We start from the raw sequence: 18,798 nt of genomic DNA, 5'->3' as shown, positions 1-18,798 counted from the left end.
GCGGCTTCTCACATCCACACACATCCACGGGGACTACACTTCCCATCACACCTCACCTCACATACGCAGGTTACCCATAAGACCGGCAACACTATAGTGTTGCAAATTCAGAAGTGTTAATTCAACTCCTAGGGAGTTAAATTCAACACTTTAAAAGTGTCTGTATTGGTCCACACTAGATCGAGTTAAAATAACACTTTTGATAGTGTTAAACATGACAGAGTTGAAACAACACTCTCAATAGTTGAAATTTAACACTCACCAGTGTTGAATTTCCTAACACTAGTGTGTAGTGTCAAATATTAACACTATCATTGTGTTGTTTTAACACTGAATAAGATTCAGATTATATTAACACTATTGATAGTGTTAAATCTATATTAACACTATGGATAGTGTTAAATCTACTACTACTACTAATAATATAATTTACAAAGAAAACCACACAAGTTGCAGTTTGAATCTGTATTTATTTCAAACAAGCTCACCACATAAAAACAGCACTGGCTTTGCAATAACAAACAATGACCAACACAGGTCACACGATATGACAATGTGGCACAATATAATATTTTTCACACATCTCATTAGAAAACTGTTTGTCATAGGGTCTGTAATAAATCAACTCCCTAACTGGAAAAACAGAAAGTGAATCTGCGCTCTCACTGATACAGTATGCATTGAAATGATCATCAAAATAAAGAGTGTCCACTCTGCATGTCAAAATAAATGCTTGCTCATTATGTACAAGAATGTTTGTGATCTTTCTGAAAACAGGATCTTCCATATTTGTTCCAGTGCAAACAAACATACCAATCTGATATTCTGTTCCATAGTTCTTCACCCAATTAGTGGTTGACACTTCACAGTATGCATTTACATTAAATACAGAACTTAACCTAAGGGATTTGCTGTCTCAAACTCATCAAAATAGAGTTGAATTTGTAGAGCATGTTTGTTCTGGGAAAACAAAACGCTATTCTTGAAGTATGAACCATCACATATGTCTTTATAAACTCCTTCTTCTTGATGCTTGGCTTGCAAGAAACTTTCACACAATTCAGTGTTCTTGAACATAGACTTAAGAGTTCCCAGGATGAGTGTATACACAAATGTATCAGTTACAGGGACCTGACTGTAAGTTCCTGTTGTGTGATCCCTGCGAACATCAAACCGCACTCCAAGAACATATTCAACAGGTTCAACAATTTCCCACTTTTCCTCAAAGAACTTCTGTCGTTTCACTCGTGTTCAAAGTTGAGAACGGATTTTCTAGTTGATCAAAACACTTTTCCACCTTCTTTTCAAAATCTGTGCCTTGAATTTCTGGAGTACAGCTGAGAACTGCCTCTCTTGCTTGCGTATGAATGTCATTTACAAGATCCTCCATGGACCCCACCATTGCTTGGACTGTGCTCTCAGCAACACCAGATGCTTGCAACTGTACTACAACAGAAGCACACATGTTTAACACAAGATTATTGTCAACAGAGAGCTCGGTAGTTGTTGGAGAGTCTGTAACTGCCTGTGAAGTTGAGGGCTCACTAACTTCATTCTGAGCGTCCACATTGTCATCAGTATTAGTCAAAGCAACATCTCTATGTAAATGAACAAGATGCTTCTTGAAACCTGAATAGGTGCAAAACGATAAACAACATCCCGGCTAGGGTTGTCACAAGAACCGATACTCTGGTACCAATTCGATGCCGACACGAAAAAAATAATTCGATACTTGCTTTTTTCTGGTATCGTCAGAACCGAATATACAACTTTTCACTCGGCGAGCCGTGTCGATTCTTGGCGGAACTGACGGGGGCAGTATACGCGTGTGAGCAGCACAGAGCAGTAAGCGGCGCTGAAGAAGAAAACTTGCCGTCTTCGAAAAAAACGGCTTCAGCAGGTGGGAGCGAAAGCACAACACGTCGGCTCGTCGACAAGACAGGTGCGAAGTCGCGTGTGGAAATATTTTGCGTTCGAGGCGGATGAATCCGGAGCAATTCTTGATTCAAACAAGCCGACATGCAAAAAGTGCCTCAGAAGTTTTCAGACCAAAGGAGGAAGCACGTCAAACCTGGCCAAACACCTCAGCTATAGGCCACTGCTGTTCTTTTTTTAATGTAAAATAGTTGACTATTGTTGTTATTTATGACCATATTTATAAGCACAGTATTGTTTGTTTTTATACTGGATGGCTATAGGTCTGTTGGCAGCTGGTACTGCAATTTAAATTCTGTGCAAAAAGATCTTAAAGCACAGTGGTGTTAAATACTTGACAGTTTGAAGCAGTTTTCAATAAATTAATGAATTTAAAAGTACATGGGTCCTGTTGTTTTTTTTTTTTTAATTGTGGTATCGAATTAGTATCGAGAATCGTGGAAATTCACAGGTATTGGTATCGACTAAGGCTGCACGGTGGTGTAGTGGGTAGCACTGTCGCCTCACAGCAAGAGGGTCCCGGGTTCGATCCCCGGGTCGGCCCGGGTTCCTTCTGTGTGGAGTTTGCATGTTCTCCCCGTGTAAGCGTGGGTTCTCTCCGGGTTCTCCGGCTTCCTCCCACAGTCCAAAGACATGCATGTGGGGATAGGTTCATTGGTGACTCTAAATTGTCCGTAGGTGTGAATGTGAGCGTGAATGGTTGTCTGTCTCTACATGTCGGCCCTGTGATAGACTGGCGTCCTGTCCAGGGTGTACCCTGCCTTCGCCCAATGACAGCTGGGATCGGCTCCAGCCCCCCCGTGACCCTGAATACAGGATAAGCGGTAGAAAATGGATGGATGGATGGATGGATGGTATCGACTACTGAAATTCTGGTATCGTGACAACCCTAATCCCGGCTGTCCACATTTTAAACGTAATGTCTTTCCAGGATATAGACCGTGCTGGAGTCTTAAATGCTGACAAAGCAATGCAGAACTTTTGTGGTGTGCCTTACAGACATAACAAAGAAACATATTTGCATCCAGCGTCGTGCAAAAATCTCGCTCTGAGCTCCTTGACTCTGGGACTTTCCTTGGCACATCCCACATCAATGTTAAAAACTGTGGTTTGGATGAATGTATAGAAGTTGAAGAGGGATTCGTGGTAGTTGACACTGAAGATGAAGTGTGCTTTGAAGAGCTCGTCGAAAGCTGCCAAGGATGTCTGTGCCTTGCAAGGGATGGCCTTGTGGTCAATGATGTAGTATCTTTGGATGCTGTTCTTCTTTTGACCCACACACAGGAGGAAGGGCTGACCCGGCGCCACACCAGCAAGGAAGGTTCCGACACTGGCTCCATTCTTTAACAAAATGTAAACAAGAATTATGAGAAAATCATGAAATAAACTGTGAAATATGACTGAAGGCACAAGTGAAAGTTTGCATAATTATGTCCACATGTCTCCACGAGTTGATGACAATAGGAGTTTTTTTTTATTAATTAATTAATTGGTCAAAGTTATTGTTATCTGTTAAAGGAAAGGTTGATTCGTTAATCATGTTATCTGCAGCCTTTCCAAAATGGAGATGGCGTACCAGTGTTTTTTTGTAAATTAATAATTGTTAACCTAAAAACAATCACAAGATTAGTCGAACAGCCCTACATAAGTACATTACTATTTGCATGGCTGCAAATATCGAACAACATGGTCTTCAGCTTGACATGCGCTGATTTTTGGACTCTTTTTGTGGCCTTTGGACGTGGGCGGCAGCAAGTGAACCAACAGTAGAATGCTTGATAAGTCACTGTCCCAGCCTAGGGGAAAAACAGGAGAAAATGTCTGACACATTCACATCATATCATTTTAAAGAGAAGAAACTAACCAGACCCACCTGAGTCGTGCTGCGCAGACAAGAGGTCTTCAATGTGTTCATTAGAAGTCAGTTTTTTGCAGTCTGTCAGGATCCTAGGTTTGAAAAAAGTAGGCCATTTTGCCAAAAATCTGCCCGACACTTCCTCTCCAAACATCATGGTGAAATCCTGGTCAATCTACAAAAGAACACACATTTTTATACTTATGCAACTTAAAAGTTTATACATTGAGTGACAATTCACTAAATATAAAGAAGTTGTCTTTCTTACCAAGCCAGTGATGTCGAGGAATCGTGGGAAGACATCCAAAACTGTCGAAGAGCACTGCTGATCTTGAACCAGTGTTTGGCGGTACTGAAAAGTAGCCCCCATCTTCTCTTTGATTGCCGATTCATCAGTTGAATGTTTCAAAAAGGATATTGCTTCATGACACTGCTCACCAAGCAGCTGCTTATCCGTGCTGAGAACCTCCCTCTTTCTCTTTGGACTATCCTGGTAGGGTGTGCTGGTGGAAGATCTCCGGGACTGAGCTGCAGTGTTGCGCTGAACAGTCTTTATCCTCCAGGCCAAGTACCCGGATCCACTCTGTGGGTCATAGAAGTGTTCCTGTAATATTAAAAACATTCAATTGTAGAGTAAGTTCAGACCATATTACTACTCCATAAATTGCTATACAAGCTATTCATTTATATACTTACATATCCATTGTCTGAGTATGGATCTCTGAGGCTGGGAAATAGAGAGATGATGCCCAAAGCATATTTACTTCGCACAGACACAGGCGGGCTCCTCCTGAAAGATCAACATGACATTACTACAATTCCTTCAGTGCTTACAAGTTTTACTGTTGTAGCTTCACTGAGTTTTAGTCTCTCTCAAACACTTCGTTTTTGTATCATGTTTTAGCCATTTAGTATTTATCTCTTTCATAGGAGAAAATAAATAATACGTTGCTTTACTAATATGCATTACGCAATGTCCTAAAATAAGTGTTCTGTTAAAAAAAAATTGCATTGAGTGAAGTATAAAAATGAACAATGAAGTCTTACCCATGAATTTCAACCATGTCAGCCACAAGAAGGTTCACCAACTGTCTCCTTGTGCTATCCATCAATGTTTTCATTTTATCATATTCATCCAAAATAATCTGTCCACCCGGTTTAGCCTTTAGAGCATCTCTCACCATCTAAAAGATAAAGCAAATTAGCAATCACCATCATTAGAGCTGCAACAATTAATCTAACAATAATCAATTATTAAATGAATCATTGTGTCGGACTTTAGTCTGTAGCTCTCGCTTCCCGGCTTCATCGCCTCTACCTCCCTCCGCGCATTTAACTTCCGGTATTGGCCGGCCCGGCCGGAAGTCAAAGCACTGTTGGATGTGTAGTTCTTTTGACTTGCTAACGCAAGTCAAAATAGTTTTGGCTCACTGAAAGATGACTACAAAAATGGACGTGTCTGTCCTTTTGGTTGTTTAACACGGCTGAAAATCATCATCTATTAATGGCGTTCCCGCTCCTGCCCGCTCCCGTTGATTTTTATTCCCATCCCGTCCCAATCACGGGATTAATAAAACTTTGACTCCCGAAAAATGTCATGCTCTAGTCTGTTTCTCCAGGAAGCCTAACTTACAGCAGTAACATGCTAACTTAACTTGCCCGACTCACAAAGCTAGTCTGACTTTTAGCATTAGCAGCAGTCTTTGGGCAGGCAGGAGCTCAACCCCCAGGCCCAGCCCCGGCTCTCTAAGTTACTCTATCGCCTGGCATTTTCATCGAGACGAGATGTGTGATGGCCGCAGACGCGTCCACACCACAGTAAACACCGTCTGCCTGTCGGTAACCCCTCCCCTTGCACTCACTCACATTTTGATGCTTTAATCATTAGTATAATTTGCACATTTAGGTTTATTCCTGCACGTTATTATTATTAGGATCGACATACATCGTTGAACATATGTAAACAAATAAACACACGACACATAGTCTTTTGATTTCATACCTCATATAGACTTTATTTACTTTAAGCACGTCATGGTCACACATTTGCAAGTGCACACATTTGTGTTGACTATGGGTTTGCTGTTATTTGTTATTAATTCTTTTTGTTCTGCTTTATTTACCATGCCCGCTGCGGGGGTCCTGAGTCTGGCCAACTCCGGCGTCGTGGTGGGGCGTGCGGCGACAATTGGGGTCCGGGCGGAAACCAGCCAAAAGACGGGCAGAAAGGTTCCGCCAGTTTAAGACCTGCTCAGCATGATCCAACTGCTGTCCAGTCGTGGGGGGGATTTAAGATTTTGTTGGGATTTTGTTATGTTTAATTTGAGTTGGATTGTTTTGGGTACATATGTAAATATTAGCTTAAATAGGTTATTTCTGTAGATATCTTTAGTTTGTCTTTTTTCACAATTTTTGGTTCTTTTGTAAGCTTAATTGATTTGATAATTATCCTGTCATTTATTTTGGTTTAGTCAAGTAGTATTTAAGCAGTTCCTTTGTTTCATTTGGCAGAAGATAGGTGGAGGGTGTGTTTGTGTTTTGTCTCTTTGGTTTTGTTACGTTAACCTTTAAAAGGGCCCTAAATCTTTTGTTAACTTTGAGTTTGACTTATGTTTGACCAAAGAAAAATAAATTTAAGCTATTGTTGCTACTCCTGAGTCTGCGTCCCTGTGTCAACTACTGGGTCCCTCATAGAGACCATAGCTAATTAATTACCGTACGCGCACGGAACGACAGATTTTTCCCGACAGAAATCAGTTAGCCTCGTGCGCGTGCTAACGCTACGTCATTTTAGCTAACTTAGCTTTTTCCTCTCACAAGAAATGTGTAGTTATATACCGTGTTATCCGAACGTGTAGCCTATACTTACGCTAAGCAAATTGTGTACATTCATCAACACTGATGTGCAAAAGGAACATTAATGCACCCTTGAAAAAATATAAAACAGCCGCCATGCTAACCTTAACATGGGACTTAGCCTACCTTGTTAGAGCTATAACTTAGACAGGACATTCGACATATATAACATTAAAATACTACTGCTTACAAAGTATTATTAAATGGGCATGACGCCTTTCATTTACTTACAGAAAGATACTCCGTGGAGTCTGGAGGTGAAAAGAAAGTCGTCCTCTGCCGACCCGCTCGAGCCTCGAGTCTGACTCCGAGTCGTCCCGCTCTTTAGACAAACACGTCACAGGTCCGTTGGAATTCTGGGAGTAACACTGTTTAAGTGTTGATTTTAAAATGAACACTTAATAGTGTTGTTTGGATTTAACTCCCTGGATTAACACCAACTCTTTTGAGGAATTAACTCTCAAATAGTTGAATTAAACTAAGCAAGTGTTGAATTAACACTGTATTTTTAACATACAACTAGAGTTGCACGATACCCACGGTAGCCACGGTAACCCGCGGTGCCAAAACGTAACGGTTCCTACTATACTAGAAATTCTACACGACGGTACTACCGTGGATTACTACTACCGGTGCCAGTTTCCGCTACGTAGCAGCCGCCTCTCCTCTCCTCCCGGCTTCTCACTGCATGTAAACAGACCCACATGGCAACTACTGCAACCTAACTACACAGCTGCTGAATGATTGGCTGTTTGCCTGTTACTGTGACGTCCAGGGATATGATAGGCTGTTTCCGTACGCTGGGTCCGCCCGTCTGTTATCTGATTGGCTGTTCGTGTGTTTCTGCCGGGAAGACGAACTCAAGACAGCTCCGCTTCACAACAAGTTCTGTCTCGCCCAGACGCGCGCCCGGCTTATTAACAGTCACAATCAACACAACACAACACACTCACAAACAACACAACACAATACAACACACGCACCATGGCAGAAGCACCGGGCCCGAGCGGCGAGTCTGCCGCGGCGGCGTTGTCGTCGTCAGTGGCACCGCTAATTTTGCTAAAAAAAACGAACTCCAAAAGCCACATATGGAGCTATTTTGGCTTAAAACAAGGGGCAGACGGTAAAGCCATTGACGATGCCCGTCCACTGTGCAGGCGCTGCCACCAAGCAATAGGAGCAAAAGGAGGGAACACATCAAACCTCATCAAACACCTGCAGTGTCGTCACCCAGATTTATATGTGGAATACCAGGTTAGTATGCCCTAGTTATTTACTCATTGGCTAATATTAGGCTATATGCTCCGTGTACAGGCTGAGGAATGAAGAGTTAAAGATTTCAAAGTATAAAGCACATAGAAAATGCATAAACATAAAAATATATTATATTGGAGAAGAAGCATTATTGTGATTTTTTTTTTAAAGTCAAAGTTGATTATTTATATTAGTTAAACATAAATGTATGTGCTAAGGAAACTGAATGATTATTTAATTTCAACCATATAAATTCTAACTTCATTTATTTGTTTTTTATTGCTTATATGCTTTTGTTAATGTACTCTTGTTGACCCAGTTATGAACTAGGACCATTAGGGTAATTCATGTTATGTATTTCCCACCCCTTATTTCAGAGAGAGCCATCCAACCCAAAAGGAAAGCAACCCATTGCCAAGACCATACCTGAAATGTATGAGCAACAGAGAAAATATCAGCCAACTTCAAAGGAAGCCACAACATTGAACAGAGCAGTGGCTGAATTCATATGTTTGGACCAAATTCCAATATACACAGTGGAGAAGTCTGGCTTCAAGGAATTGGTGAAGAAATTGAATTGTAAATATGAGCTTCCTGGGAGGAATTTCTTCATGTATAAAGAAATACCCATGCTTTACACAGAAACCAGAGAGGCAGTTATGGAGCGGCTGTCAGGACCCAACAAGTACTTCTCCTGTACTACTGATCTGTGGACCAGCAGGGCCATGGATGCCTACATGACCATCACTGTGCAGATGATAACAGAGAGCTGGGAGATGGATGCATGGTGCGCTTGGAGTGCTCTGAGATGAACAGTGACCACAATGCTGAAAACCTACTGGAAGCCCTGGAGGAAACGATGGAAGATTGGAATATGGACAAAAACAAGATGTCGGCTGTCACTACTGACAATGCATCAAACAACATAAAAGCCTTTTCACAAAGATACACCTGGATACCATGTTTTGGACATAATCTCGATTTGGCCACTAACAAAGCGCTGGCTATCGACAGGGTGTCATCCGCCTTATCCAGACTACGGAAAACTGTCTCTGCCTTTTCCAGGTCACCAAAGATGTCCAGGCTACTGCTAGAAAAACAGACAGACTTGGGTCTACCTCAGAAAAAGCTGCTTCATGATACACCAACACGCTGGAGCTCTGGTTATGACATGGTAGATAGGTTCCTGGATCAGCAGCAGGCTGTTAGTGCTGCCCTGGCCACCGAGAGGAAGAAATGGCATCTCATGCCCAGGGACACTGACATCACCACACTTGAAACAGTAAAGGAGGTGCTTGGACCACTGCGACGGTTCACAGATGTTCTCAGTGGAGAGAAACTCCCCACAATCTCTGCAGTTCAAGTGGTCATGTGGGAAATATCCTCTTGCCTTGCTGCATCTGAAGATGATGTCCCCCTGTGCCGTGAAATGAAGGAGAAAGTTCTACAGGATCTCAACAAAAGATACGCAGACAAGGATTAGGGCTGTTCGATTTTGCCTAAAAATAAAATCTCGATTTTGTTCTCTCAAAATCCGATTTTCGATTACGATTATTTTGTGAAATGACAAAAGGCAAAGAAATTATTTCAAATATGCTGCTTTTTTATTGAACATTTCCCCCATTGGGCTTTAAATGCAATTTGCTCTTATTAAACAAAAAATGAATGAATAAAGTGCAAAACTCTTTTTGTAAAATAAATAAAGTTTGAAAAAATATAAGAAAAAAATCAGCAAATCAGCACTTGCAAACATACAGTAAGTTATATTTCCAATTAAATAAAACAAGACATTTTCTAATTAAACTAAACTGGGTCTTTGCATGCTCAATAATAATGTAACCCATGAAGGAGGTAGAGGTGTGTGAAAAATCGATTTTACGAGTTTCACGTTTTAACATCGTTCTAAATACATAATCGCGATTACGATTTAAAATCGATTAATCGAACAGCCCTAACAAGGATTTACAGATTATTCTTAACTGTGCCACATATCTTGATCCTAGTTTCAAAGACACCTTTGTGGCGATGACACCTGAGGTGAAAGAACGTCTCATCAAGGACATCGAGGAGCAAGAAACTCTGCAACACACTGAGGCTGAAGTTGAGGTAGATTCACCAGAGAAGCGGCCAAGAACAGACATGCAAAGGCTCCTCGCAAGCATCAAAACAAAAAAGAAAGGAGAGGTCAGTGCCATCCCCTGCTCCCCTGGATCTGGGGATAGGACGACCAATACACAGAAAATCCAACATGAGCTTGATGTCTATGCCAGAATGACAGAGATCAGCGGAGACAACAACCCTCTTGAGTGGTGGAAATTAAATTCTGGGACTCTGCCACTCCTCTCCCAATGTGCACGAAAATACTTGTGCATTTCAGCATCCAGCTGTGCCTCTGAACGGGTGTTCAGCACTGCTGGAGGGATCTGCACCCCCAGACGGGGCAGATTAGATCCAGAAAGATTAGACATGCTTGTTTTCATTTCCAAAAACCTGCGTGAAATTAAGAAGAGGTCACAGGAGTAATGTAGACTCTTTCTATATTGTATTATATTTATTGTTCAGAATATACTGTTCAGTATTTTGTTAAGTTATTATTTATAGAATTGAGCTACAGTTCAATGAAGTAGCCTTTGATATGCCTTTGCATAAGTTCTGTCCTTTAAGTTAAATACCTCAACGTTTGACGAGACACACAAACACGCAGAGAAAAGGCCAGTGGGTCTGTTGTTTTTTTTTGTTTTTCTTAAATTTAACTTTTTAATAAATGTTATTCATAAAAATATTTGTTCCAGTCTAATTCTTACTTCACCAGTATTATGTTTATCATGCACCAAACATTCTAAGTAATTAATAAGTATTTATTTTATTTTTTTATTATTTAACTTGTACAAATACATTGCAGTTCATAAAAACAATAATTTAAAAAAAAGGCCGCAGTATCGTTATATTACCCGGAACCGTGATACTTTGTCTGGTATAGTATCGTGGTTACTCATTTTGGTATCGTGACAACTCTACATACAACACCAACACTGGAAATTTAACACTTTTGATTTTGCTGTGTACCCCCACCCTGGATGATAATTAAACCCCTAATTTCACTCCAGCATTATATTATATAAATATTCCCCATGAAACCACATTTCCCACAGTCCATGAAGGGGTCCTCTCCCAGTGAGAGAACTTGAAGGCGAGGATGGTTAAAGGAATATCCAACAGAAGTCCATTGAACACACCTAGCTGTAGCTGAGTGTCCATAACATACTAATGCAGACTGAAAGTTCAATACTGCTAATGCAGCGTTTAGCTGTGGCGTCGTGTGACATCACCCTGTGGTTCTCTCTTGTTGTGATTTGCTTTTTAACAATCCTCATCACTATCTTTGTCATCCTTAGCTTTGTTTGCAGAAGTCTTCTCATCCTCTACATTGATCTTCTCCTTTTCTGTGGGCTCCTCCAGTGAAGACTCTCCATCATCTGAACTCTCATTGATAAAAGAATGTCCACCAGATCCGGAGGGACGGTTGTAGTGTGAGAAGGTGATGGAGCTCGGCTTGTGCTTCACCATGCGTAGGAGATCCAGGACTTTCGGCCCGAAATCAAGAACAGTTGCGAGGATAGTGAGTAGAGGACTGGAGTCCAGATTGAGAATAGGGCACAGACCCTTTGCTTCATGAACCTGTGGATTTGGGTCCACGTGTGCTCTGCTGAGAATGAGTGTCCAGGCTCCTGCAAGCACACAGCTTCCCGCTTGTGAATGTCTTCATCCAGTTCCCAGAGTGAGCTTCAGGGAGACAATGATTCCCTCTGTCTGGTCTTTGGAGAACTCGCTCATTCAGGGCTTGTTGTAACGTGGACTTTGAAAAAGCATCCTCGGGTGCAGGGTGTGTCGGAGGGGGAGAGGTTTGCACTCAGAGCCCCCTCTATGTCTAGATTAAGGTGGTCCAGTTTCCTTATCAGCTGGTTCATTGACTCCGACCAGGAAGACTTGACCTGCAGAGACTCCTTCTTACTGCTGGTCTCCTCCTCCATGTCATAACCATACCTCCTGGTCGTGCGACTGATTTCTGTACTCACAGTATCTCTCCTCCTCTGTTTGTCTTTGCCTGTGTTCCTTTGTCTGCCATTGACAAGATATTCTCCACTCTGAGGCAGCTCTGGGAACACATCATCGTCGTCATCTTCTTCGTGGATGATTTTGTTGTTGTGGAGGACTTTTCCAAAGGCTCTGCAATGTTGGAGGAGTCACGTGCTGTAATTCACAGATGAGGAAAAGTGCCATCACTAGTTAGTGATAGTAACACACATGCTTCTTCTCTCAAACTCCAACCATGCAACCTGAAAGGGTGCCATGGCTTCATTGTTGGACAGAGAACGTCTCCTACGTCACCACAACTGTCACACCTTCTTGACGTGTATTGAAGCTCGGAGTGCGGGCAGAACCCAATCTGCACTCCTCCCCTCGCACCGGGGTGTTAGGTTGTGGTGATGCGATTGACTATTCACTGTCGGTGGTGACACAGCTGTCACTTGTTGGAGCTTGGCATGCTACTGGTGGAGGAAGGTGTTATTTCATCCTTGCCTCTTAGTTGAACCAGTGACAGGATCTTCTCCCTCCGGACTTGGAATGTGTTTGCATTGAATGCATCTTTGTGGTCAGGAGAACTTGGAAGGGATCCGTGTAGTGTCTTTGCTTCCAGGGTTTTCTCCTGTGATTTTTGATGATCACCCAGTCTTCAGGTGATGCTGGAAGGCACTAGGTGGTGATGGAAGTGCAGCTTTCACCTGAGCATGAAGGCCATATCCATCAACGAGCAGATTGATGAGATGTTTTCTCCATCCATCCATCGTCTACCGCTTATCCTGTATTCAGGATTACGCCGGGCTGGAGCCGATCCAGGCTGTCATTGGGCATCGGAAACTACTCAACCTACTAATTATACTACAATGAACTACTAAATGAAAAATTCCCATCACATCCATAACATACTAATGCAGACTGAAAGTTCCATACTCCTAATGCAGCGTTTAGCTGTGGCGTCGTGTGACATCACCCTGTGGTTTTCTCTTGGTGTGATTTGCTTTTTAATCGATAGAGGATCAGTCCATCACCCCCCTGTATGTGGAGCGTAAAGCCAATGAGTGAATCTGCATTAGTGGAAGATGATTTGATGTCCTGTCACAGTGTCGGAAAAATACATGACGACAATACAAGAACATGAAAATACATTATGAGAATATGAGAAAAAAAACATGAAATGTGTCTGTTTCGGAATGCCCAAGCACACGCACGCACACACGCAAGAACGCACGTGCTGATTGTCGTGGAGACAGAACGCAACAGAACGTCTGAGCAGGTATAAAAGGGCTGTCGGCCATTTTGTGTTCTCTTTTAGCACTTGGACTTGACACACTTGGCAAAACTGTAGAGTTGACCCAAACTGTAGAGAGATTCAAACTGCACGAAGACCCCAAAACAGTACAGAGTTTTACACCGGACCTGAACCTTTTTACACCGGACCAGGGACTTCCCTGAACTCTCCCGCGACCTCTCCCCCCTCAGTTTCTTCCCTGAACCCTCCTGCGACCCCATGACTCCTGTAGCTCCAGATCCTCCGATAAAGATCACCCTTAGTAGACCCTTAGCTAGTTCCCCTGTGACAGCCTCAGCCCCTAGCTCGTCACCTGTTGCCTCCACCTCAAACCCCCCGGGAAGTCTCAATGCATTTAGGCTGCTCTCAACGGGCCAAGAGCAGAAGTGGGTTAGGAACTTGCGGGCCCTTATGCTAGAGAGGAACAGAAAGGGTAGCGGTCGCGGGCTTAAGAGAGCTGCTGGAGAGCTGGGAGGCAGCCCTCCAACGAAGCGCTGATAAGGCGTTTTTTAATAATATTGTGTTTAATGGTTTAATATACTAGGATGTAGTGTTTGTTTTTCTCTGTAGTGTTGTAGTGTTTCGTTTCTCTTTAGTGTTGTAGTGTTTCGTTTCTATACGTTGATGCATTGTTAGTTTTTGTGTAACGCCTGTCCTGTAATGTCCCATCCTGTGATATCTTGTCCCGTCCTGTCCTATTCTGTCCCGTCCTGTGATGTCCCGTCCCGTCCTGTTCTGTCCTGTGATGTCCTGCCCTATCATGTGATTTCCTGTCCTGTGATGTCCTTTTCAGTCTTGTGATGTCCTGCCCTGTCTTGTGATGTCCTGCCGTATTGTGTGAAGTCCTGTCCTGTGATGTCCTGTTCTGTCCTGTCTTGTGATGTCCTGCCCTGTCGTGTGATGTCCTCTCCTGTCCTGTGATGTCCTGCGCTGTCCTGTCTTGTCCTGTTCTGGACATCACAGGCCATTACTAGACAGGGCAGGACACAACTGATCACGTGTGTCCTATGCTGAGCTGTTATGTCCCGTACAAACAGGACAAATGAGGTAAGTAAGAATGTTCCTCCTAGTGGATTCTAGTCGGGGTTCATCCAACATGTAATAGTGTCCTCTGGACCTGATGGTCCACCAGCTACACAACCTCCCTGTGGTGGACTTGAAGGATCAAAAGGTGAGTTGGACAGCTACACAATGTATGATTTGTATTCTTTATGCCCCTGGCCTTGAAACTAATTACATTAATGTTGTATGCAGCATCCATTTGATTGTTTCAGCACTGCCTTGGACCCGAATTGGCAAGAAGACCCAGAGGAACCCCAGGACCATCAGGACCCCCAGGACCCTCAGGACCCCCAGGACCAGACCAGAGAGATGAGGGAAGCAATGCCTTGATACTGACATGGAAGAACCAGGTAAAGAATAACTGTATTATGCTGCTATTATGATTATGATTATGATGATTATTATTATTATTATGCTTGATCTAATACCTTTACCTTTGTTTTCTTCATGAAGTCAATTTAATAAATCAATGAAATGTGTTTTTTCATTCATAAAGAAGCCAAAGGATGAGAAAGATGAGGGAAGCGACGTGTCCACAGAGAACCTGGACGAGCACAGCGAGGCATCAAAGTATGTGAACTTGATTATGTTGCAGTGACTTTATGTAAGCACACCTCTTTAAAATGTCTCTCTAGATACTGTAAGTTTCCTCCAGAATATTCTAGCGTTGCTCCCCACTGCTGCTCTAAGTCTGGTGTTTTCTGTTCTTCTTGTCCTTTCTCTTCAGGTCCATCAGGTCCAGTTCTATGAAGTCTGTCTGTCTCCTCACCAGCAGCAAAGCAGCAGAGCGTCTAAGCTCCAGAGAAGATGCTCTCCTCCAGAGACGTGTCCAGACTTCTGCTTATGAGAGCTGCTGCCGTCTGCACCCCGCTGGTAAACAGGTACGTGACAAACTGTCTGCTGGGCGTGTCTTAGTTCATGGAAACATTTCCTCTAACCTTTGCCTCGCTTGTTAACGTTGTTTAAGAACACTCATGCTACGTCACGTCACATTGTAGCACATTTTCACCTTTGTCATGTTTGTTTTCTTGTTCCAGCTGACCAGTTGGCAGAGAGCATTCTGGGAAGTGCCAGCTGAAAAAGACATCTCCAGCGTCTACAGAACATCATCAGACCACCAAAACAGTTCCTCCAATAAAAAGTCAATAGTCTGTCTATGTTTACGATTGGTCTCTGTCTTTAATGTTGGATGTAAGAAATGATAGAAGCTGAAAACATGGAGTGGACTCAAACGTGTAAAATCATTGTTCTCAGTCACTTTGCTGCAGTTTTCAAATTCAAATAGTTTCACATCACATCATCATGGAATCAGTCTTGGACCTCTGGAGTAACTTCTATATATAAACAACCTTATAACTTATTCTAAACATACATCCTACAGATGTCATAAAGCCCTCAGATAACTTCAGATAGCAGGGAAACAGCACCACCTTGTGGTCGGCGTGTGTTGCTATAAGTCCAACCAGAAGCCTCCGTAAACACTGTTGTTACGGTGTGTTACCTTTCCAGCTTATCGGCCCTGAACCCTAGTTGGGAGCACGCTGTGGATGCTAACGTGACCTTTGCTCGTTCAGCTGGTGACCCGCATTTCTAGTGTCCGGGTGACACGACCAGAAGAATGACAGGAGAGATCCTTCACCGTCCAACCAGAGGCTTTCATTGAGTCGTCTACAAGAGGACAGGAACACTGCAGTCTTGTGAGGCTGTAATCTTGAGCTCATCTAATACACTTCTGCTGGCTAACAACACTCATCTGTACATCAACTTCACCGGCTGCAGCGAGGGAGCAGCGGCTTCTCACATCCACACACATCCACGGGGACTACACTTCCCATCACACCTCACCTCACATACGCAGGTTACCCATAAGACCGGCAACACTACCCCCACCCTGGATGATAATTAAACCCCTAATATCACTCCAGCATTAATACACTACTGAAATATTCCCCATGAAACCACATTTCCCACAGTCCATGAAGGGGTCCTCTCCCAGTGAGAGAACTTGAAGGCGAGGATGGGTAAAGGAATATCCAACAGAAGTCCATTGAACACGTAGCTGCAGCTGAGTGTCCATAACATACTAATGCAGACTGAAAGTTCCATACTGCTGATGCAGCGTTTAGCTCTGGCGTCGTGTGACATCACCCTGTGGTTCTCTCTTGTTTTGATTTTTCTTTTCCATTTACACACATCCCCCCTACTGGAATATCAAGTTACTTAACGTGCAAATATGGAATCATGTAATCCTAATTCTGTATTTCTATTGAAGACAATGATGTATTGTTGTTCATTTTGCTTGGTGTTCTGATATATTTATATACATTATTCATTGCAATCAGACATAGAAGAGAGAAAGACACCTACTTCAACATATTAATATAAGACCTTTGAGCCATGTTGCATTTAAACATATGTTTGCTGCTTATAACGTATCTATTGAGCTGACAGATCACATGTCAAAAGGAAACACAGGCAAGATGGCGGACGGTGACCTCATGAGTTATGACAGAATGTCACATCTACTGATTGATATCTGTGTGAGTCGCTCTAATCAACACGTTCCAGTGGTTCATATGAGAGTCTTCAGTCCTCATCAGAGCCTCACTGATACTGGATCACTGAGACTAATCCCTTTGTAAAGGTAAACTCTGTTCAATGGGGTTTGAACTTAAACAGTTTTGATAAATATTCTTTGAGTGGTTATTAGAGACGCAAAACGACCTGAGCATTTATGCACAATTAACAAGTTAAAATGACAAGTCGGTGTATATATTTTTATACTTGTGTTTTTTCATCAGTACGGAACACAAATATCCCTTTTAAAAGCAATCATTTAAATCTTGAAACCAATTCTGAAACATACTGGAATTAGATTAGATTTCACTACTTCTGTGAGCTTTCAATACTGATCACATGATCACAGAACACAAGGCATTCTGGGAAAGGAGAACAATGTTGAAAAAGAGGAGGTTTTGAAGTCCTGCCACAGATCCCAGACACCATGTTGTGTTTAATGTGGGTGGATGCTGAGAGGTGGATTTGCCGTTGGGATGTGACACAACAGCAAGAAGCAACTTGATTTTTGAATTCCGAAGCCAAATGTTGGTCGTTTCCTGTCGTCTCCTTCACAAACTCAACAAGAACGCCACCCTGTTGGTGTTTTGCCTCATTTTTATTTGGTGCCATGCTCAGAGGAAACATTTGATGATTTTACACTCTTGTGTGTGCATGTTTTTTTTTTATTATTGCAGGTGTTTCTGTGTAATATTGCAGCCAGAAAATTTGACTTTTCTAATTTTGTGCGCATGGTGCAAATAATTCTTATTGTTTTTAAGAGGTTTATTCAACGGTATTGTAAAGAGCCGTTTCATGTTTCCTCTTCCATGAATGACTGACTTCCCATGGTGCAGTTCTCTCTGAAGCAATAAACATGGATTGTTTTAAACACGCAGACGACGGCGGCTCTCGACTCCCTGAGGGTCTGTGCTGTAAATGTATATGAAACAATAAGCTCTGGTACTATAAATACTGTAAATAAACATTTCACAAGTGTGTTGAGAGTTATCATTTGAGTATGTTGTTGATGATGATGATGATGATGATGATGATGATGATGATGAAAGGCCCGAGTGCACACCAGTTATTAGTTATTATTAATAATAATAATAATAATAATAATAATAATAATAATAATGAATTTTATTTGTAATGTACGGAAGCGTATTGCATTCACTTGAGTAATTTTTTTTTGGTTTGTTTTTTGGAGTAATTATTTCTGTTTTTCTGAGTAATTTATTTCTTTGGTCTGTTTTTCTGAGTAATTTATTCCTTTGGTCTGTTTTTCTGAGTAATTTATTTCTTTGGTCTGTTTTTCTGAGTAATTAATTTTTTGGTCTGTTTTTCGGAGTAATTAATTTTTTGGTCTGTTTTTCGGAGTAATTTTTTTGGTCTGTTTTTCGGAGTAAATTTTTTTTGTCTGTTTTTCTGAGTAATTTTTTTTTGGTCTGTTTTTCGGAGTAATTTTTTTTTTTTTCTGTTTTTCAGAGTAATTTTTTTCTGATTTTCTGAATAATTTTTTTTCTGAGTTTAGACAGCATTTGAAACAATAGACGCATTCATTCCTTTGTGAAAGCTCGATAATGGAGGCCAACATGACCGACTTGTTTAGTTTGATCAAGTTCTACTTTGATCTGGGATTAAGACACTGGGAGATAGTCCTGTCTTTGAGTCATATAGATGGTATTACCATAAGTGTATCCACTTTACGCAGGCACCTGAGGACTTTGCGGCTGAATAGCTGAAGATGGGGCATGTGTATGCAGGAGTCACTACAGGTCCATGGGAGTCACTTGCAGGTTCTCGCGGGAGTTCGAAGTATCGCGATAATTCAGAAAAAAAATTACTCCGAAAAACAGAAAAAAAATTACCACGAAAAACAGAAAAAAAATTACCACGAAAAACA

At 42.0% G+C, this 18,798-nt stretch overlaps 1 protein-coding gene and 1 long non-coding RNA gene across 2 annotated transcripts in view; both read right to left on the bottom strand.

Annotated features, from left to right (window-relative positions):
- Positions 1 to 499: 499 nt before the first annotated feature.
- Positions 500 to 18,798, bottom strand: part of LOC311029002 — a 43,921-nt gene continuing 25,622 nt past the window's right edge. The window contains exons 2-3 of the long non-coding RNA XR_014598829.1: positions 2,132 to 2,200; positions 500 to 2,071 (exon numbers count right to left, since the gene is read on the bottom strand). This is a non-coding gene — a long non-coding RNA (uncharacterized lncRNA). The remainder of the gene's footprint in view (positions 2,072 to 2,131; positions 2,201 to 18,798) is intronic.
- On the bottom strand, positions 2,068 to 5,103 carry LOC311028984 (uncharacterized protein). Its single transcript, XM_084033829.1, has 6 exons — positions 5,068 to 5,103; positions 4,838 to 4,974; positions 4,487 to 4,580; positions 4,059 to 4,394; positions 3,809 to 3,965; positions 2,068 to 3,276 (listed from the first exon to the last, which is right to left on the bottom strand). Exons 2-6 carry the CDS (start codon positions 4,972 to 4,974, stop codon positions 3,170 to 3,172), a joined length of 831 nt encoding a protein of 276 aa, XP_083889955.1. The 5' UTR covers positions 5,068 to 5,103; the 3' UTR covers positions 2,068 to 3,169.

Source organism: Eutrigla gurnardus, assembly GCF_963514095.1.
Source record: "Eutrigla gurnardus genome assembly, chromosome: 18".
Classification (NCBI taxonomy): domain Eukaryota; kingdom Metazoa; phylum Chordata; class Actinopteri; order Perciformes; family Triglidae; genus Eutrigla; species Eutrigla gurnardus.
Note: the sequence above shows the minus strand (reverse complement) of the source record. Positions and strands in the feature narration are given on the sequence as shown.